We start from the raw sequence: 22,664 nt of genomic DNA on the forward strand, positions 1-22,664 counted from the left end.
TTGGAAAAATAAATATTTATTTCGTAAACTTTTTTCAATTAATTTAGTGGCAAAGTTTCAGACTACCTATGGAAAATACAAGTAAAATGTTACAAGTTTTCCATTTCACTCAGTTATGAGAACAAACTGTGTACTATTTGTTTCAGTACATCACAAAAATAGTTGAGATATTTATAAAATACTAACAATAGTGAACCCTGAAACAACACTGGTGATAAATTTGTACGAAACGTGTACAATACATCCCTATGATCAGCCATGTTGTAATTCTTTCCCGAGAGAATGGTCAAGTCTGGTACTTCCATGGCGTCAACAGAAATTTACCATTTGTAAGTTATCAAACTTCCACAACTAACATTAAATGGACCATTTTAACGAGCAAGTACAGTACATCTATATATTTTCACCTGAACAACAAGTTGCGTAAATGATTTAGCTAGGATCCAATGCACATAACAAACCCAGCAAGCATTGGATTACATCTGATGGCTACTGGTATTATTATGCATTTCACTTTTAAGTGTTGCATATTAACTTAGTTTAATAACCTACTTGACCCTTCAAACCCTTCTTTGGGATTCAATAGTAGATTTTCATATTTTTTTTTGTAACGTTTATCCTATTTCTGTAAACAGCCTTAGCTGTACATAAAAAGAGTTCTTGTCACTTAACCACTTAGTGTAAAAAATAACCACATGAAGCGCATTTTCAGAAGGGTTGTTTCGTTCATGAAATTCAATTCTTGCACCACTTTTGCCACACCTCGTCTACAATGTTAATACTAATGTATATCCTTCGTTATATTCACACTTTTGCCAAAGGTAAAAAATGGGAAGTGTTTAGTAGTAGAATATGTTGATTTTTTTTTCAGATTATCTTCAAAGCAACAGAAGGAATAATTATGTCATTTTTTTTAGATTCACCTCACACAAACATTATTCCATTGGTTGTAGCGTTTGATCTAATCCTAGACTACACTAGCACATGGAAATATAATTGCATCAGTGTCTATTAAGCTACACAACAAAGAATCACTTGATAATACAGATAAAGTTACAGTCGGGAGTTCGAAAGAATACAAAGTGATTATTTTTTTGTAGCCTGTGGGAGGAGGGCAATACGGCAGGAAACTCGTTCAATTTCTATTTACCAGACTACTGACAAAAGTAACACACACACTACAGATTAATCCTATCTATTATCTCACTGAGATGAATTGGATAATGCACCAAGTCAAGGCATCTGAATTATCACAGCTTATTATATAGGCGATATCCTTCTGCAGAGATCTTCATGTTGGTGGTATTACAACCACCAACTTGGTTCATCTGTTACGATAGATCTCATTTCACACTGTGCACACACACTAATCAACACAAATGCACACTACATTCTCTGTATAGAAGGCCTGCAGTTGGATACAGTTTCTCAAATAGGCGCTGAATAATTTTCAATGCGTCGATTGTTTCTAGAAAAGTGGTTTTCAATGTCCTGTAATGTTCTTCGGAATGTTTCCGGAAGGAAAAAGTATATGAAGAGTACTCCTAGGGCTGAGGCGACACCAAAAAATAAAAGTACTCCGTATCCTCCAAGGGCAATCACCATGTCTGGATACACCTTAATGCCGCCGAACATGAGCAAATGATTGACAGCGTTGCAGATGGATCCACCCAGACCACGAACATCCAGAGGTAGAAGCTCCCCGGACATGGCCCAGGGGATGCTGAGGAACCCAATCGAGGAGAACGATATGTACACTAGGACAGACACTAAAGACACCCAGTTGGCAATATCTGACTCGCTGCCTAGACAGTAGAGAGTGATTCCTGCCACGAACATGGATGCAGCCATACCACTTCCGGAAACCATGGACAGAGGTCGACGGCCATAGAAGCGAGAGAGACCGACCGCGGCAAGAGTCATCACCATTCGAAACAACCCTACGAGGACGCAAGCAGTGTACGCATTGATACCCTTCCCTACTTCCTGAAAGAGATTCACGGTGTAGAAAAGAGTGATGAAGCATCCAGAAGTCTGTTGGAATATGAAGAAAGTGAAAAGCAGAAGCAGTGGCTTGTACGCACGTGGCTCCGAGAACTTCTTCAGTCGCTCAAACTGCGACAGTTTCGTTTTGGACTCTTCCTGCGATTTCCTAAGACTGATCAAGACAGACTCGGCCATTCGAGGGTTCCTCCTGTACAGCCAATGGACTGCGGACTCCGCGTCTTTCTCTCGACCCCTGCTCAGCAACCAGCTGGGGCTGTCCGGGAGGAAGATGCATCCGAGGCAAGTCAAGGCGGGGAATGTCGAGCTGATGGCAGCAACTGTTCGCCAGTGTAAGGTTGCTCCTAATACATACACCACTAGAGATCCAAACGAGGTCCACATCATTGGCATGCTGGTAAGCATGGCTCTCCAGTATGGATGGGCGAGCTCTGTTACGTGGATTACAGTAGAGGATACCATACCTACAAAAGGTAAAGCTGAATTAGTGCTTCGCTAAGACCAATAACAATTTGTTAATACTAGATTAGTACATAGATGGTACCTTATATTGTTCACAAATCAGTATTCGAGGAGAATTTACAGGGTCACAAATGTTATGAAAAAAATATTACGTCAGGATTGGCTTTGGAATGCCTCAAATATCCATTTCGAGAAGGAGTCGAGACATAGACATCGAACCCTGCTTTAGATACACCACGTGACAAAACTACTATCATCACCAAATGTGATCTGTCTCACCTATTCACGTAAGGATATAATAGAGAGAAGTAACTTTTCCACGTGAGTAGGATGAGTAAGTCAGATTTGGTAGTCTTGTGACTTTTGCATAGAAAGACGGGCTTGCAATATATACTTTGGTGTGATATTGATAATTGTTTAATTTTGCATAGCATTTCTGACGTCTGAATATTAGTTGCAGATGCCAAATATGTTTTTCACTTAATATTAATATTGTATGTTTGAGTCCGTAGTTTCTAAAATATCCTGCGGATCCCTTAAAAGTAGATTTTTTTAAATTTGACAAACGAGACACGTTCATTTAATTTCTCGAAGTCAATTTTTCTCTGCACTTTATATTTTTGTATCTATTTGTAGAATATATTATTATGATTTCGTGATTATGCATTATATTCCTTAGAACGCGAAGAGTCCCTTGGATATTTCACTTTAAGGTGTCATAGACTCTTCTTTAGGCTACTGCACATTTTGAGCGACGCTGATGATAATTGATTGATTGATTGGATTGATTTGGTGCTTTAAGTCCACTTTATGCGATTGGACCTACAGTTTAAAATATGGGATCCACATCAAATGTGTTACATGTTACGTTACTTACTTCTGACATGGGAGAAGAGAGATTCATTTGGATAGGTGTGAGACAAAGTGTTCTGATGACTTTTGTAAAAATACGCAAAACAGCGTACATGATAATGTTTATGGATGCTTTGTTGCAGATGTCCAGAAAGAAGTATATTTTTTCACATTCGTGAGCAAATTTCACATGGAACTCACGGCTAATTTTACTTTTCTTACAGTATCTTTCGGCGCATAAAAACGTGGATCAGAGGTACTATGAGGAAGAGCAGTTTAAGTGGTCCCTGTTGGATATCTATGTGCATGTGAGAAAAACACGAACTCTTCATCAACAAAATTATAGATGTTTTGTTTAAATAGTGGACTCAAGCCTGAACTTGCGGACAACACCAAAGTATTTTCAATTCAATTTGAATTTTTGATTTGTGAAATAATAGTAATAAGGCAAATTTTAAGCTTTCATGATCGAAGGACAAGATATGACATCTTCCTCTGCCCCCCTGAGGAAAAATCCTTCGGGCGTCCTTGACACTGATGTTTGTCTTCTTGTCTTTGTAGTTTTGAATTTTGACACCTGTCATGCACCTCCTCACCGCACCACCGTGAGTGGTTTCGACTTACCTGCTGCGACTCCTATCAGACTGCGGCCAACGTAGAGTGCGAGGTGCGTTGGCACAGAGGCTATGAGCACCCATCCTGTGATGAGAGGAACGGCTATCAACTGGTTCGCCATTTTTCTTCCAACTATGTCAATGACTGACGCTGAAAACACAGCTCCAAGTGGCGTAGTGAGAGGTAGGATTGCAGCTAGAACGTAAAAAAGGCTTTTAATTTTTTAGGTTTTAACTAAATTCGGATGTTTGTACAACTGCATAAAACTAAATCGAACAATCATAGATTTTAAAATTATACACGCATTATGGTATCCAAATAGCGAATAGGCTATTCTGACTGCAAACTGGAGTCGTTCAGTGACGGTACGAGTGGGGTGGGCGCTTCCCCGTCGACCCCTTACAGTCTCCCCAGAAACAGGCAAAGAAAACTAGAAAAATAAATATTTTGTTTTGTTTCTTTAAGTCAACATGTATGCAATTTGCGTACATAAAATATTATCAGCCACTCTTGTTCTTCTGGCGCCGTTACTGTGGGCGTCACTTAACATGTCTAGGTCTTGTGTGCTGTCCTTGACTTTGCGTTCGATGCCTCGCACCCGTGCGTGCACTCTTTAAGAGCGTTCTCAGAGAATAAACAAATATTCGAAGATCTGCCTTACCAAAAGTCAGGCCCGTACGCAGGATTTTTTGAGAGGGGCTGGGCCAAATCCAAAAATGTGGAACAGGAGAAAGGCAGAAAATGCTGTTGGATTGATTTAGGTTATTTTACGTCACCTTTCTTCCACTTTTGGCTAATCGTGAAGATGAGGATGAGTGATATGATCAAAATGATGACGGAGCATTCACAAAGAACACGGATATAAGGGCCGGGATTCGAACCCGGGACCCCCTGGCGTGATGTGCTATCCACTCCGCCTCGGTGGTTGGCGAAATGCTGTTGAAGTATTATGGTGATATCGCAGCTACAGGTACAAATGTACAATTGTAGAGTTGCAGTATTATGGCCCAAAGTACCGGAAGTATTCTAATAGTACTGTGTTCCGCAAATTAACAATGTTTTCGAATTTCCTTTAATTTCCTTATGCCAACAGGTTGTTTTTATGGAATCATTAAAACACTCACCCTAACATTTCTGTAATTGATGTTCTTCTTGGCACATAAGCCAGATAATGGTTAAAACCTAGAGGCGATACACGATGCAAGGTTGTTTATGGCAATGGGTCATAATTTGTAAGAATTTCAGCGTGTTTTTAATGTTCTAGCAACAGCATTTTGCTCCTAACTGTACTGTACGTATATCTGTCTGCAGAGATTGTGTTCGAAGTAGAGAAGAACACGGGGGATGCCACCCTTCAATTAAGGAGATTTACGCAAGCATCTCCCCACCTAGGAATTTGGACTTCGAGTACTGCTCTGGGTACAAGTTTTTCCTGAGCTTTGTTTGAAGAAACGCGAATATCAGTGTTGAGTTATGCAGACCCTAATAAATGCTTTGGAAAGAGGCGTTATTTTATTTATAAGCATGAGGTTCATGTAAGAACGTTGAGATTTTGCTCCAAATTAGGAACATTTCTCGGTTTTTAAGTGAATACGTACCGACCCACGAAGCTTCCTCTTTTGTCAGGTAGAGCGTGCTGTTCTCGTGCATCAGTTGAGGCAACAAGATGGCTGAATATCCTCCTCCAAGTCCAATTGCGAACCACATGCTAAGGATTATGGTACAGGCCAGTATCTGCAAAAGTAATTTCGGTTATTAAAATATGTACTTATTGTTTCTCATAACAAACTGATAGTACTTGAATAAGAGTTAGGTCTTGAACAGCACAAATAAGTTAAGAAGATATAAAACTTACAATTGCAAATATTTGCCTTGTACTCACTACACAGCTACATTTTAATAACATTTCTTCTATACCTTAACTTTTCGATCAATACTCACAACCACAACTATTGTAGGCCTCCCCGATGGCGCAGTGGTAGCGTCGTCGCCTTGCAATCAAGGGGTCCCGGGTTCGATACCCGGTGGAGGCACATAGCACAGAGGTTCGGATCCCACTTTAAACTGTAGGTCCAGTCCCGATTAGCCTTTCTGTGCATAAAGTGGACTTATAACCACAAATCAATCAATCAATCACAACAATTGTATATTATAAACTGTAACCTTGATTGATTGATTTACTTTATTTTACTTCGCCTTTTGTGCCACTTTTGGCTAATTTGCGAAGATGAGAATGAGTGATGACATGATGAAATTGATGAATGGACACTCATAAACATCCATGCCCAGGCCAGGATTAGAACCCGGGACCCCTGGCGCCATAGCGTGTGACCATTAACTCTTCAAAGACATCTCATCAGAATCCTGCCACAAGAAGCTCCTACAGAACCACTTGTGTGGTGTCGTCAGTGGGATCTGGAATTGAATCTCCAGAAATGCTCCCAAATTTTCCCAAAAAGGAACAAAGTGTATTCTGTTTATTTTCTCGAAAAGAATCCCATCACGAAAGTTTCCTCTCCAAAAGACCTTGGTGTTAACATTGACGACAAAGTAAACTTTAATGAGTACATTACAGATGCTACTAAAAGAACCATGCGTCTGTTTGGTCCTCTGAACAGGCTCACTATTATTATTTAGTATATAATAGAGAAGAACGAATATATTTTTCAAATGAAATCTCAGCAGATAAATGCAGATATCATTAGATTGTAGACCGAATTTCCATTGGCTCCAAGTCGTATATTACTACGAAGTACTGCTGTTGAAGTTTTTTACTTTTTCGGTTTTCCGGTTTTTTGAAAGTCGAAAATTGTTTTTATTTTTTTTTTAATCCGAAAATGAATTCTTAAGATCGGACACCGGTTTTAAAAAACACTAACTACGAATCCAACCCCACCAACGTTCTGCATAAATATCATATTACTTACCGCCAGTGTTGTATATTTACAAAGTTCGTTAATCAGATCATAAAAAAGAACAAATCAATAGCAAAACCAAATCGTTAAATTCAAGCTACGTTGTCAAGATGGAATGAATACACATAACATTGGAGCATTAATTCAATATCATAGAAATTAGAATTCATATCAATAATTATGAAAGTCTCATTTAGTACAATATCGACTGATATCAGAAACCAGCATTCATAAGAATAATAGTGGTGTTCATTAGTACGTTTATGTAGAATTATGCGTCAACCAGTGCCATCTGTCGAGGACTTTTGTTTACAGTTTATGTATTTTCATGTCTCTAGGTCCAGGGATTTTGGGCTGTGCGTTTATGAGTCAGTGAGTGAAGTCATACTCTTTTACATATTGAGCTTTATCTCAAAGATGATTACTAGTTACTACCAGCAAATACTCGAATAACTACACGCAATCTGTGAAGTGACAACAATTTCCGCCATAAATCATGTAGATTTATCAGCCAAATGCCTATGATTTTCTTTTAAAACGAGGGAGTATGTTTCGATTTATATAGCTTGTTCAGTGGCGGCGATTAGGGGTTGGGGGCAGTTGCCCCCCACTCTTTGCCACTTTTGCTCCCGCACCATGCTAAACCTTATTTAGCAAGGGAAAGTAAACTGTCCTTGCTACCCCAGTTTTGGAACCCAATCGCCGCCACTGAGCTTTTTTGTCATTATATTGGGTTGGTGCGAATGAAATGTCCGGCCTAGGTGCGTCATTGCCAAAGGCCAAAATAATCAAAACTACAATACCTGGTTAATTAAAATAGTCGCCGTCTGCAGCCACACACTTTTGTCATCGCTCAGCCAACAATTGGATTCCATGGCGAAAGAAGTCTGGAGTCTGCGACGCAAAGATCTCCTCAACGGCATGTTGCACCGCCCGATCATCAGCGAAGGTCTTCCCTGTCAGGAAGTGATCGAGATGCCGGAAGTGATGGTAGTCAATGGAAGAGAGGTCGGGAGAATATGCTGGATGAGGAAGGGTTTCATATTGCAACTCATGGAGAGCCTGCACCGTCCTTTGCGCGACATGTGGGCGAGAATTGTCGTGCAACACGAGGACACCATGTCTGTGGACCATTGCTGGATGCTTGTGGAGAAGTTTGTGGTGCATTTCATGGAGTTCAGCACTGTAACAATTTGCATTGATGGTTTCACCTCGCCTGGGAAAGACATTATGGATCACACCCACCATAGACCACCATACCAGCAACAACACCTTCCGTGGATAGAGAGGTGGTTTCGGAAACCGCCCTGGACGTTGATCACGATCCAACCGTTGTCCTGATCGTTTATGATTGTCATAGCAGATCCATTTTTCATCTGAAGTGACAATCCGATGCAGGAAACCATTCAGGTTATTCCTCACACTCAGAGAACTGCACACCTCCAGACGGCGAGTCTTGTTGACCGGTGTCAAATCATGTGGTACCCACGAGTCCAACTTTTTCATTTTACTGATCGAAGGGAGCCGCCAAACGACAGTGGTATGGTGTATGCCTAACTCGTCTGCAATGGCACGAACACTTTTCCGAGGGTCCGCTTCCACGGGGTTCCTGAGGAGCGCATCCGAACATGATGTTGGTCGATGGCCACTGGGTTTATTTTGCAGTGCTGTGTCACCGGAACGAAATTTGACAAACCAACGGCGAATGGTGCGTTCATTTACCATTCCTGGCCCAAATGCACTGTTAGTGTCTTTGGCGGCTTGGTGAGCAGAATGTCCAAGTTTGAATTCATAAAGACAAATCACTCGCAATTGTGTGTTCTCCATGGTGCACTTTCAGATGACCCTGTTCAGCAACACACTGCCTCCTGACTGTCTGGGTGCTCCAGCCTGTTTGCTGGACGTATACAGAGTTTATGACGTTAGACCTGTGACCTCAGTCAATCCCTGTGTTGTGTGGTTGAGCTGAGTTTCCGACCAGACGTCAAAGCGGACATTTCATTCGCACCAACCCAATATTCAGAGCCGGCCCTATGGAGGGGCAACTCGGGTACTCGTCCGAGATTGTATGAAAAATGCGCTCACTGAAAATTTCCCTCAAATGGAATGTTCAGAAATTTGCGTTCAGCTTCCTGGAGGAAAGAAGCGCGCACCTGCGTATGACTCATTGTTGAGAGCAATGCACCCCTTCGCCACAAACTATTTATTTACGTGTGACTTTTGTATGGTGTACTATGGAGATTCTTACAACTAAGGGCAAGCCTCGCGCGAACTATGAAGGCTACAGGAGTACAGCAAACGGCCTTACCACTTGGCGATGTCTCCGGGAGCAATCGAAGAAGTGTCACGGGATGTGGTTCTTTACTTGAAGAAAGGAGCGGAAAATTCAGGCTTCGTGTACATGAGATCTCAGTTAAATTTTGAGTGAAAGAGAATGAAAACTGCATACCAAAAGCTGGATGCAAGAATCGAGAACACAGTAAGGAGGTACGAAGAAACAGGCAACATTACATCGTGTCTCAGAGCAATGTCATTCTTACAAAAGCTGCAGTAAACTCGATAAACCGATGATATGACAAGGATTTCTAGCAAGAAAATAATGACGAAGTTTTTATAAACAGATTTTAAATACGCCTAAATAGTTGAAAGATATTTCGATTATTTAGCCAGTCCACAGCCTGGAAAAAGCGTAATGGGAATCAAATATTAAATAAATATAATATATGAATATTTGATTCTTTTAGGGTGGGGGAGGGGTCATTAATGGTTCTTGGAAGTGTGAGCGGATATTTAGCTGACCGCAACTTTCGCGACACCTCGCCCGAGGCACGCGCTTCAAGGGGACGCGTCAAAGAAAAAGAATATTTATGATTGCTTGTTAGGAGTCTGTAGGACGTTCATGTATCCAATTAAGAAAATTAAGCAACTAATCGGATTTCTTGTGACTTCATGAATTGGTTTGACATACTTAAAAGCATCCAAAATTACTGAAATCACATTCTAATCAAATAATTACATAAGAATAGTGTTCAAATATTGCAATCAAAATAATTAATTTAAATTCAATATAAATTCACTACAGGGTCAAAACTCAATGAAAAATAAAGAAAAGAGAATTATGATAGAGAATGTTATTGGATGTGATTTAAAATTGCAACTTTGATAGGTAAACGAACAGCTTGATACTGAACACGCCCAATTTTGCAATTAAATGTCGCACCAGTGGCGCATCGGAAATGAAAAAAATACTAATTTCGAAACTTTTATTAGCCTTCCATAATTCTTGGTTTTAGCCTTCAACATGTTATCCTTATTGCTCTTAGGTAATAATACGAAATTTATAAATTAATTGTAATAATGTTTATATTGTGATTCTATATGACACGTGGGCCTCCCCGATGTCGCCGAGGTAGCTTCGTCGCATTGTAATCAAGGGGTCCCGGGTTCGATACCCGGTGGAGGTTCGAATTCCACTTTAAACTGTAGGTCCAGTCCCGATTAGCCTTACTGTGCATAAAGTGGACTTAAAACACCAACTATAAGACAAGTGTACTTCACACTAAGGGACAAAAATCTGATATTTTCAGAATTCTGAAAAAGTTTGATTATAGGCCCAGCGTACATTGTATGCCCCCACACCTCCAGGCCCCACCTGGAGCCGGACCCTGCATACATTTTCGCATATTTTCGAATAGTTGAATATTATTTAGAACGTACTGAACAAATGTCGAATCTATGATTAATAAATAGTTGAATATTATTTAGAACATATTGAAGAAATGTCGAATTTATGATTAATTCCGTGTTAAATCTACTTCTTCGCTACTTCTTCCAGAAAGAAAGTTCTGGCGAAATCGTGGATATCTGTAATAACCAAAATACTTCCTTATATTGCTATCTAATCAACAACAGACATCTCAGTCTATCGACTGACTCAATTTCTACTGAAAATTCAAGTGCTTATCACTTGGGGTTGTGATATTCAGGTTGTATTTGCTTTCCCTCTTTGTGTCAAGGATGAATTACACAACATAAATCATGTCAAAAGAATAAGTAAACAATTGCAAGTATTAGAAGTCCATTGACATTGGTCTCTTTCCTACTTTATTCATGTATGGGACATTGTATGCTATTTAATTAATATTCCAATTTAGTGCCGTGGGTATAAAACATTGTAGTTTCATAGTGCTTATTAACCTATTTTCATTAATCTTATTGATTTTCTTGGCTTTTCTGCCTTGTGGGTTGTTATCCAGTTGTCCGTTGTGTCTGTGCAAGTGCAAGTGGTTGCATTCCAAGATGGATTTTTGAAGAGTATGTAGGATCATAATATACTTGTAGCAACATACATTACCTCATTCCTATTGAAAGGGAAATGTAGCCTTCTGATTGGTTCCAGAGAAATTTCCCCACCCTTGATTCACTACTTAAATTTCGTTTCGAGGTCATACTCAACGTTCTGTTGATGAAGAATACTGATTGATTGAGTATATTTTAGGTCGCTTTTCTGACACTGTTGACTGATCGTGAAGATGAGGATGAATGGTGATAAGATGAGACGCATGGAAGGGCAATCGCAAACATAAGGTGGTCACGACACAACATGTCCCCCCTTCCTCCCCGAGGATTATTGGCTGTGGGTCGAGACGCCAGAGCCTTCCTTGTTAAGCCGGCTTTAGACGAAAGCATTTCCTTCAACATTTTTGCTAGCATAAATGCTACGTAAATGCTTCCAAAAATCTTATAACAGGTAGTATTTTACACGCAAGCATTTCGTGTAACTTTTCGGCTAGCTTTTGCGATTTCAATGTATAACATATACAGCATGAAAGGCACGTTGAGTTACACCATCTATGCTGAGTGCACGGTGTTTACATTTGAAACAACTAAAATATTCTTCCGTACGTGTACAATAAACGTTGTAAAGTATGTACTTAAACAGCGCCATTGCTTTGTATCTAATAACGTTTTATACGAAACGTTATTCCTCTCGGTTGAATAGTTATCGGCTTTTAAAAATGTGAAGTGATACATTGTTTACATCTCACGCGGCCACCATTACACCTGCACTCGTGACCTAGAGGTCGCTTCTGATTGGTTATGCTGCGAGAAATGCTTCGGAAATGGGATGGGTTGAGAAATGCCATGAAATATGGCATGGCATCTGAAATGCCATAAGATTTTTCACTTTACACGGTAGCATTTCGGTCATGGCACAAATGTTAAGAAAAATGCTAAGGAAAATGCTTTCGTCTAAAGCGGGACTTGGGCTGAAAAATGTGGAAGGAAGGTAGACATTTGAGTGTCTGCAGAAAAGGTCACCCCTTACACCCCGAATAACAACATTGGAGTAGTAATTGTGCATACAAAGTCATACGAAAGTGAGAGAGTGAGAGAAAGTAGAAGATATCCTTGATCTCTATCAACTTATTTGGATAACTGCAGTGTAACTACACCGACATTCACCAAACTCAGCTTCACACCGACTGGAGTAGGGATAACGAAACCAAAGGACAAAAACTATAACTATCTCTCTCTGAAGGTAAATATCACAATGTATACTAAAGTTCCAATCCCAACCTGACTACACGCCACTGAAGTCCTGGGTGGTACATACGACGTCCATTCACTTATAAAGTGACATACCTTTGGCTACATGGAGCTCAACGTACGTAAACTTCTGACAATACCTCATCTTCTAAATATAGTACTGGATTGAGCATACCTGTGGGAAAGACTCTGGGAAGGTGAGCTTCTCTGGAGATTTGCTATTGTTGACGTCATCCTTCTTTTTCTCCAGGAACTCCTCGTCATCTGCGCTGCTGAAACGAAAGAAACATTCAAATTTAGGGATATACTTATACGTTGTCTTCTGTCAAACCATTACGTGGCAATGACTCATGGGAAAATTAAGATACTATTTACTAAACGCTTGTTCCTGCCTGCAAGTTTACTGTGGCTACATTTGACTTTTTCACTTTTATGAAACTATTTATGTACAGGGTGGTCACAATTAAAGTTTCCCTACTCGGAGCACGTTCGAAGAAAAGGATTGCGGTGAAACTTGGTATAGAGGCTGTGGAGACCATAGGGATGCGAATACTGATAAAAAAGTAGTTCAAATTTTCAGCATCAGGTGGAAGTGTGGCGCTTACTTATTACCAATGAAATAGAGAACATAGAACAAATTAATATTATTACCTGGTCCCCTTTGGAACAGAGGTAATCATCGTGCCACACTCAACAAAATGGCAAAGACTTTCTTTTATTGTGGAAATATATTTGATCCCGTTGTTGTAAGATCCGTAAAAACAATGATGTGACGGAGAGTGTTACATAAAATCCCAAGTTTACAAGATAGTATCTGCAATCAATAGATAAGAACGACGACGAGAAGATGGGGTTTTCCAAGAAACCAGATATTATACGATGTAAGCTTCTCTTAAAGACAAAGTTTATTTTTAGCCCTACTTATGCTCAGATAGGCTAATCGAAGCACTGAGGAATGCGCCTCCACCGGGGATTAAAGCCTAGACCGCTTGAGTTCAAACTTCTCATAAATGTTCTGTGCGTATGCGATATGATGATTTTGCATTGGTTGTAATCTTTTGTGTCAATATTATTACAATGACACAAAATACACATGCAGTACAACGTGCCTCATTTATTTTCGTGAAATATTCCAGATACATCACATGTGAAAACCATGACTGTGCTAAATCTTACTTTTGAGATAAAAGCATTTTAATATTCTAGATCCCGGAAAAACCGGGTTTTACATGTCGATAAATGTTGTCTTCGGTAAAATATAAAGCTGCTTATTAGACAATAGCACAGGAATCTATGAACAAAAATAGAAACTGCACTAGGTGAAAAAGTCAAGATTTGCACATTCCTGGTATTGGCATTGGTGCGACGATACACGTTAACCGTGTTGTTTATATTAGGACAATCTGGAATGACTACTAGCCTATAAATTATGTTTGTGAAAAATAGTTTACACTGGCGTATCTTTCTTTATTGTAGCTTGGACGCTCGCAGATATATTTCTTAACTCTCTGAAAGTCGAAAGAGAAATGAGGCATACATTATCATTTTTTTCTCTTAGTAAATTGTTTCTAGGAGCTTAATTGACCTACAGAAGAGTTCCACAGCTCAGATCTTTATGAATTTGAAGAGAAATTGTTCATCATTTGGAAGAGCTGAATTTAAATTGTGAATTATTACCGGCGTATAAGACACACTTGCTTCCTCTTTAAAAATAGGTCTGAATAACACGATGCGTCTTGTACGCTGATACTCAGATTACATCATCAGGAAGAAGGAAGTTTGTGAATGAGTCAAAGCTTCATGGGATGCTGTGAAAACTAAGACAGTGGTTAAATCATTTAAGAAGTACGAAGTTAGTAATATGGTGTGTTTTATACAGCGTATATTGATACAATTGTAGGTTGAATTATATCTTCTGCAAATATGTTGTAGGCTATAAAGAAACAAACTTCCGGAGTACTAAGTGAGGCGAGTGTACAGTCACGGACACTGCCGGGTTTTAACGATTCCATTGAAAGTCAATGTATTTATTACAACCCGGCACTGTCCGTGAATGTACAACAGAGGACAATTTGTTGTATGACGACTAACATTCTGATTTAGAAATAGTTTCATAGTGACTCTTCATTTAGCTCTGGAGATAAATGTCTGTTCTTTTACGAAGATTAAAATGTAATCTTTTCTAGTTAGATTGGTTAGTTATTTGTTGAAAGTAGACCTGCATATTACTTTATATTTGAAATACTGTAAATTAATTAAATATTCAGAGATAAATCTTTTTCTAAAAGATGTGTACAAAAAAGAGGGGTATACGCCGGTGAGTCTTATATGCAAGCAAATACGGCATTTCCATTCCAACGACTTTCCTCTCTTTACATTTTTCGCTCAGTGCACTAATAAAGTTGTCCTATGAGATAGGACTTTCGAATCAGCCTGTATATTCCGTTGTTTAGATGCAGTTTAGAATAGTTTACCGGCTCGATGAAATACTACATAAAAATTCACCTATATGTCACTCGAGACACACGGGGAGTGCTGAAGTAATAATCACACTTCGAACAAACAATTGAAGAACGGAAGGAGTGAATCAGGTGAAATAGCATGACTACCTCAACCATGGCGTAGGCAGAGTTTGAAAATTTTATGTCGTACCCCCTCCTCCCCCTCCCTCCGCCCAAACTCCACACAGATAAATGAATATATTCAGGCTGTCGATCTTTACAGTCAGGGCAAATTGCCGGTGTTATGGACTGAGTAAAACACGCTCTATAAATCCTATGATTCTTATTTGGGGGGGGGGGGAGTTTTTCGGCGTTGCCATGAGAACAATCGAGATCCGAAATCGGAACCGGCTACTTTCGGGACTATCGTAGGATCGTCATTATTTAAGGACAGTGCTACACGAACTATTTTTTTGAAGTAGTAATAACCGAAATATATATATTTTTTTATCCTGGGATATTTCTGGCCACAGCAAATTATTTGTTTAAAGTTCTTTGGCGCCCTCCTTAGTCTTAAGATATTACTGCTAGTGCTTTTCGCTTGCTGATAACGTCGAAAACTGTCCTGTCCTATGCAAAATAATGCGATAGCACAAAACCGTTACAGGTCTTGGTAATCTATACTTCGGACGCAAGTTCACTGAGTTGTACTGAGTGTCCTTCGATAGGTCATAATTTTTCTTTCTTTCGTTACTTATATGTTATAATGGGAATACACGATGACTTTTTAGACTATTAAGCACACTGGCGTCGGAGCAGAAGAAGCTAAGCAAGCTGAATTGAGAACAATATGAAAAACCCTATCCACACACCACAGAGGCTGGTAAGCCTGATTCAGGGTTACTAAATTATTTGTTACAGCTTCCCAAATAACATTTCTTATACTCGTAATTCTACTGGACACTATGTCTACTGCACTATGTAACAATATACAATTAACACTTTGCTTAAACGAGGTTTGATTTAGTGTGGAAGTGCTTACTATGAAATTAGTTTGGGAGATAACAGTATATTTCATCAAAGTTTACCTTCTTTTAAATAGATCATGCAGCGTGTGTGTGTCTGAAAAAAATCACTCTTCAACTTCAGACATTGAAATCTCGTAGGAATTTCATGAGAGAACATCTACATATTTATTGCCTTGAAAACACGTCCATTCCTAATTGACAACAACTACTACTACAACTATTGTGTGTGTGGGGGGGGGGGTGACTGTAAGACAGCATCTTAAATTTCAATAACGTAAAATCAATTAAACAGAGAAATATTACATAAATATCGCATCAAATTATTAGTTTTGTTTGGGTGACGAGTTATGTAACGAACCATTGATTTTTGTTTCACCTCATAAATTCTGAGTCTTGGTTTACAACTTAGGTAACGTTTATGAAATATGGCAATGTTGATTGTGTTTGAACGTCTCGCTTTTTCTGCCATTTCGGAATAATGAGACAATGAGAATGTGACATGACATTTCCCCTTGGACTAACATTTACTACTGTTAATTCTTAATCTCTGTAATTTGCAGGCCCTGATTTCCCAATAGGCCTCATAGGCCCGGGCCTAGAGCGGCACTTTGGTAGGGGCGGCACGATTGTTTGTTTTAAATTTATAGCTAAGGAATACCTAATTCTCGGATTGCGTCTTTTTTTCTCCGGACACACGAATGGAATGACTTAATGTAGTTGTATTGTAAATATAAGTTAAATAAAGTAAAAATAAAAGTCTTCTCTGAAAAACAAGGTAAATGTTAAAATGTAATTTATATAATTAATGTCGTATCGCTTTGTTACATTTTTGTATGTAACTATCATTTAATTAATACGGCATGCCGTTAATAGTAAAAATAGCAATACAGAAAATAATGATTTTTTTCATTCTTAATAAATGGTATGGGGACGGCAGAGCTTGTTTGCCCTAGGGGCGGCAAAGAGGTAAATCCGGCCCTGGTAATTTGGTTTGTGACTTCTGTGTTTATTCAATGTTTTCACTTACGTATTATGATGAACTTGTCTGTATCTGTGTAAAATCTGCTGCCATAGGAATTATGGACAGTTTTGTTTTTATTTTATTTTCACACCGAAAAGCCACGCGACATGCGATGCGACACGCTGCAAGAGAGACGTGTCGCTTGCAAACGAACACTCAGTAATAAATTGAACCTTTCGTACCGAAGCGACACAAGCTGCACGTGTCTCATGTCGCTTGCGTGTCGCTCGGACTGTCCATTTTCCTCAATACCGTGCATCGTGTCTCCCTAAGTTTGTTGTTCGCGTATGTGCAGTGAATGCCTCACCCCAATGAGCTATTTCCAGAGAGCCCAACCGGAAGTCTTACAACATGTTTGAAGCTCTAATTTGTTGATATAATAAAGCATCGATATGTACAATGTTTTAAGATTTAAACACAACGTTCCTTTCGCTTTAACAAGTTTTTTGATGCATTTATCGGCTGTAATTTGCCTTCAACATCGTGTAAAGAGGCAGTGTTTTGGCCATTTACGGTGTGACTGCTTTTATTTTAAAAAGCCCGCACATGGAGGCACTTTAGTCCAAAATAGATCAGTCAACGTAGTAAAGTACTTTAGTGCATTGTTTCTCAACCGCCGGGCCTTCGTATCAATTATACTGAGCTGCGAAACGTTCTGCTAAAATTGGTTGACAAATAACACAATCCCAATATCATATTTGAATTGTGAGGTTTCGTTTCTAAAGTCCATTTTATGAAGAAATAGACTAATCAGGACTAAACCTACAGTTTAAATTGGGACCCGTGCCACTATGTGTAGGGTTACCAGACGTCCGGATTTTCCCGGACATGTCCTACATTTTAGCCTTATGTCCGGCGTCCGGGAGGAATTTGAAAAATATCATAAATGTCCTACATTTTGAGTGTTACATAATATTAATTATGAAAATAAGTAACAGAAGAAATTCATGCAAGTTACAAGTCTATGGACTGCGCTTCCAAAGTCAATGGTGAAATTTATTTTGATTCAGTCATTGAACAAAAAGAAAAAGTTTGTCCTGCTATTAAACAAACGGGAAAACGGAAACAATTAATGAACAAAGTTTTGGGACCACTTTCTGATAATGTCACTGTTCAATGCCTGAGCAGAATATCTTGCCTTAGGGTTTATGCCTGAGCAGAATATCTTGCCTTAGGGTTTATACTGATGCAACAAGGTGTTGTCCATTCTTATTCAATATTCAATATAATTTGATTGTAAAGCAGAGGTATAGAGAACAAAGATATTCATAGTGTCTGCCAGTCAAAAAAGTCATGGCAGTGAAGAAAAAGTAAATAAAACAACAAGTAGGTCAAGAAGTCAATAAATTATTATTGTGGTCAAGAATTTTTGCTATCATAATGACTGATTGGTTGATTTAGTTTATTTACTTTTTTCTGTCCTTTTGGCTAATCGCGAAGATGAAGATGAATGGTGGTAACATAAGATGGATGAAGGGACAGTCACAAACATATAGGGAAAACCGACACAAGCCCCACATAAGATTATGCTGGCTGTGAGTCCAGACGCCAAAGCCTCGCTTGTCTGCCAAACACAGTTCAGGATGCATTAATACGAGAAAGGAGATCTAATTCTCTTCTTAAATTCAGATTCAATTTTTAACTTAACTGGTCCTTTGGTAGGGGTTTTCATTAAATAAATATTTATTTTCTTAATTACTAATATCCAGCTTTACCTAATTAGGAGTCGAATAAATAAACGTTAAAAAAAGCTGAAAAAAGATCTAAGAGAGTCCAGAAAAATTCAAGAATTCTGGATGTGTTATTTTGGTAGACACCCTGTTATTGAACTAAAAACTACCCAAGATGAAACTTCACAAGCCATTTTTTAAATTACGGTAATTGCTGAATATTTGTTTCCCATTACAGGTCATAATTCAAATGTTGAGACAGTACTTTCATTACCATCAGCACAACAGACTCACGAGAGAAATTATTTTTTCATAAAGTCTGTAAAATGTTCGTTTGGTACTGGTCCATAATTTCAAATTGACTGCCCACTCTAACATAAATATTGTTTGACTAAACCTGAGATTTTGATAAAAATTGTCTCCTCTGAGAAGTAGCTACCACTTAAATCATGTAGTAAGAGGTGCATTGATTAGTGTGATTGCAAGTTTTGAAATTTTGCATTTAAAAATTCATTAAGAATCCATTTTTAAAAACTGAAAAGTGTCATTTTTCAACTACTTTCTAACGTGTTCTATAGAAATATGTATTATTTATTGAGAATGTTTTGTGTCCTACATTTTGACTTAATGTCCTACATTTTGGGACAGCATGTCATATAATTCCCTTACAGCGATCTGGTAACCCTAACTATGTGTCTCCACTGGGTATCGAACCCGGGATCACATAATTACAAGGAGACGACGTTACCACTTCTTCATTCATATTTTTATATTTGTCAATAATCCTACACGTAATCAAACTATTATTACTCTATACCATTATGCTAGAATTTATTTATCAATATTTAATTTCATTGGTACATGTTAATTCATGCATAAAATATTAAATACTGAAAAGGTATTTACGAGGAAAATTCTTGGACTAAGGGCATTGATTTAAAAAAAAAGATAAAATACCGGGAAATTGTTTAACGAAGGTTGAGAACCATTTCCCTAATGTTTAGGTCCGCTTTATCCAGGCTGGAAAGTATAGCGTATACAGTTTGAGGTCAGAGCACATGATTTCTCCGTTTCTCATGCACAACATGCCTCTCCCGAGTTTCAATAACTTGCTCAAATTTTACAACGTTATTTACATTAACATTGTCTCTTTGTCTCTTGTTATTTTTTCTGTTTGTTTTGGTTACTAATAAACTGTTAATGCGATTATATCGGTATCTCATGGGAACTGAGCATAGAAACAAGTCTCGCTTGCCTTGTTACTCGGTGAAACACTCCTGTCGCTGGTCTCTTCGGTGTCAATTCTCCCTAAAAGGAGTTATAAAGAGCCCCCTAAGAAAGTTGAAAAAGTGCAAGGTTGCAAAGGGATCTGCAGAGGACATACATGACGCATTGAAAAAACAGACACTAAGAACTTCCTCGGATAGAGTATAAGAGGCCCTCTGTTCTCAAAAAGCTCAAAATATTCCTTAAAACATTTGTCATCACCTCCCAACATTGGTGATTAGCTAATCCTAATGCTGTTTGCTCGCAAGTAATACTGGGAAAGCAAACTTAAGAAAGATTCGAACAAATGTTCTCGTGTTACCAGCCAGGTTAAATCGGTGTTAGTGTCCAACTTTTCGACCGTATACATTGCTCTTAGTGCAATGTATGCACTCGAAATATTGGACGCTAACAATGGCCGATTTAACCTGGCTGGTAACCGGAGAACCTTTGTTCGAATCACGTCTCCAGGAAAGCTACAATTCCCACCCATTGACCTATTCGAGCAATCTCTCAATTATTGAGATACTTTACTAAAAATGTATTTGAAATTTTTCACAAATTAAGAAAGATAATCAAGTAAGCATAACAATGATGTTTTTTGTATGTTTTAGGAAATGGTGACGAGAATAGATCCGAATTGCCCTGAAAAATAGTTTGAAGGTGGTACTCGTATAAAGTTTTAAAACAAACTGTTAAGAAATTGTGCAAGGGCAGCGATAAATTGGAGTACATTTCACTTGCAACAAGTTATATCTTAATGTTGTTTATCTTGAAATGACAATATTTATTACTAAATAAGAAGCAACATGATCACAATATCCCTGAACACACTGCCATCCATGTGTCGGAACTTACTCACCTGGGAGATCCGCTCATTGCTCTATCGGCTAGCAAACACACACGGATACGATTCCTGCATATTTTTCACACCAGTGCGCCTGCGCCACCCGTCCTTGGCAATTGTGGCCCACTTCTCTTTCTGCGGTCGATAATTAGAAGTAATCGATTCCAACACCAACATGAAAACACTCTAGATAATAACAGACTTTGGGCAAAGAAACACTGTTATCTCGATCCGTTACATCGGCCTTCAGACGGCGAAGCTTGAATGTAGCAGCGAAAAGCTGTCGGTATCTGCAGAAACTGACGAAAAACGAAACAGCTGACACACGCCCACCACTCGGAATCTGTTGGCGCGCTCCATCACGTAAGCGGAACATTACTGAGACATTGTGACGTCACAAGCGTGCATGCCAGTCACGAGCAAGCCAGAAAGCATGAATAACTGGAGCCGCATTCATAATATAAACATTCACAAGTCAAATACGTAATGATCTTCTGGCTGCTTAAAAAGCCGTATTTGTTCATAGTAATTCTCAATTTGTGCACGAAATTTTGTACTGCAGAATATTGGATTGATCTAAAGCTGTTACAATTATTAAACACACGCTAGAATTCCCATGATTTATGCGAGTTCAAAGTCAACCTTGCACGTTATATTATTACTATTCCTTGGTTTTGATCATTATTTAGGTTATATTGCAGTATTCTCCTAACAAAAATTGGCATGAGAGTGGCCGGCCACAGGATTGTAAATATCTTCCTAGGCGGATCTAGATTTTTTTCTGGGAGGGGCACAGAATATATGTATAAACTCCCGATTAATGTATTTGTGCTCAACTTCGTTTTCTTATTTTACTAAGTGGGAAGAGATTGCTCGAAAATTTTTTGATTGTTTGTTTGGATTGTTGTTTTAAGTCCACTTTATGCACAGAGATACTTATATATTAATAACCAATAATAACAAAAAGTGGAGGAGCAGAAGAAGATGTCAAAAATAACTTTCATTCAACTGTATCCAATATGGAAAAGTAAACAAATTGGATTAAGAACAAAACTCAGGATATTTCAAACAAATATGATGTCAGTTTTACTATATGGCCGTGAAACTTGGAAGCAAACAAATAAAATAGGACACCAACTACAAACATTTGTGAATAGGTGCTTAAGGAGGATCATGGATATAAAGTGTCCTGATAAAATTACAAATTAGAAACTTTGGGATATTACAAATCAGAAACCAATCATACAACAATTAAAGAAGGGGAAGTGGCAATGGATCCGACACACCCTGAGAAAACCGGATGGCTCAATAGAAAAGGATGCTTTGGATTGGAACCCCCAGGGAGCACGAAGGAGAGGACGCCCCAAATGTACATGGGGAAGGACAATCGAGCAGGAGCTGCTGCAACAAAATAAGACTTGGTTGGAGAGTTTGGTGAAGAATCGGACAAAATGAAAATGCTTCACGGAGGCTCTATGTTCCAGTAGGAGCGATAGGAAATAAGTCAAGTTATGCACAGAAAGGCTAATCTGGACTAGACCTACAGCTTAAAGTGGGATCCGAACCACTGTGCTATGTGTATCCACCGAACGAACATTTCTTGTTCGTTGCAATATAATGCTATAAATAATTTTAATTATACTCAGTCATCCCTTCTGGGAAGGGCCCCGTGCCCCTCCCGCTAAATCTGTCAATGGATATTTTGACATTGACGAGAAAACATTTGCGAAAGGCAAACCACACTGAAACATAGCTGATTTTTCGTAGGCGCACATATCAAGTCAGATATGATTAATAAATGGTCGGTATTGCTGCTACAACAATTTTTCGTCGTCTTCTTCTTCTAAGAGAAACAAGCCCAACAAGCCTAACCTAACCACCACAGATTATTTAATACCCCAAAAAGCAACGAGCCAATGGGACTGCTTGAAACAGTTGTAGCAGCAATCACTACCCACAGCTACAGCGGATCTCTACACTGGGCACGGGTCAT

At 38.8% G+C, this 22,664-nt stretch overlaps 1 protein-coding gene across 2 annotated transcripts; it reads right to left on the reverse strand.

The window, feature by feature from the left end:
• LOC145998813 (facilitated trehalose transporter Tret1-like) lies at window positions 1-21,020 on the reverse strand. 2 transcript variants are annotated; one of them, XM_083135453.1, is made up of 5 exons: window positions 20,687-21,020; window positions 12,574-12,667; window positions 5,532-5,667; window positions 3,943-4,128; window positions 1-2,468 (listed from the first exon to the last, which is right to left on the reverse strand). In XM_083135453.1, exons 1-5 carry the CDS (start codon window positions 20,701-20,703, stop codon window positions 1,429-1,431), a joined length of 1,473 nt encoding a protein of 490 aa, XP_082991579.1. In that variant the 5' UTR covers window positions 20,704-21,020; the 3' UTR covers window positions 1-1,428. The 2 variants fall into 2 exon arrangements, with proteins under 2 accessions (XP_082991579.1, XP_082991578.1); XM_083135452.1 differs by having other exon boundaries at window positions 12,574-12,670.
• Window positions 21,021-22,664: the final 1,644 nt, after the last annotated feature.

The sequence above is a fragment of the Lepisma saccharinum genome, chromosome 14, assembly GCF_977018435.1.
Source record: "Lepisma saccharinum chromosome 14, izLepSacc3.1, whole genome shotgun sequence".
NCBI classification, from domain to species: Eukaryota; Metazoa; Arthropoda; class Insecta; order Zygentoma; family Lepismatidae; genus Lepisma; species Lepisma saccharinum.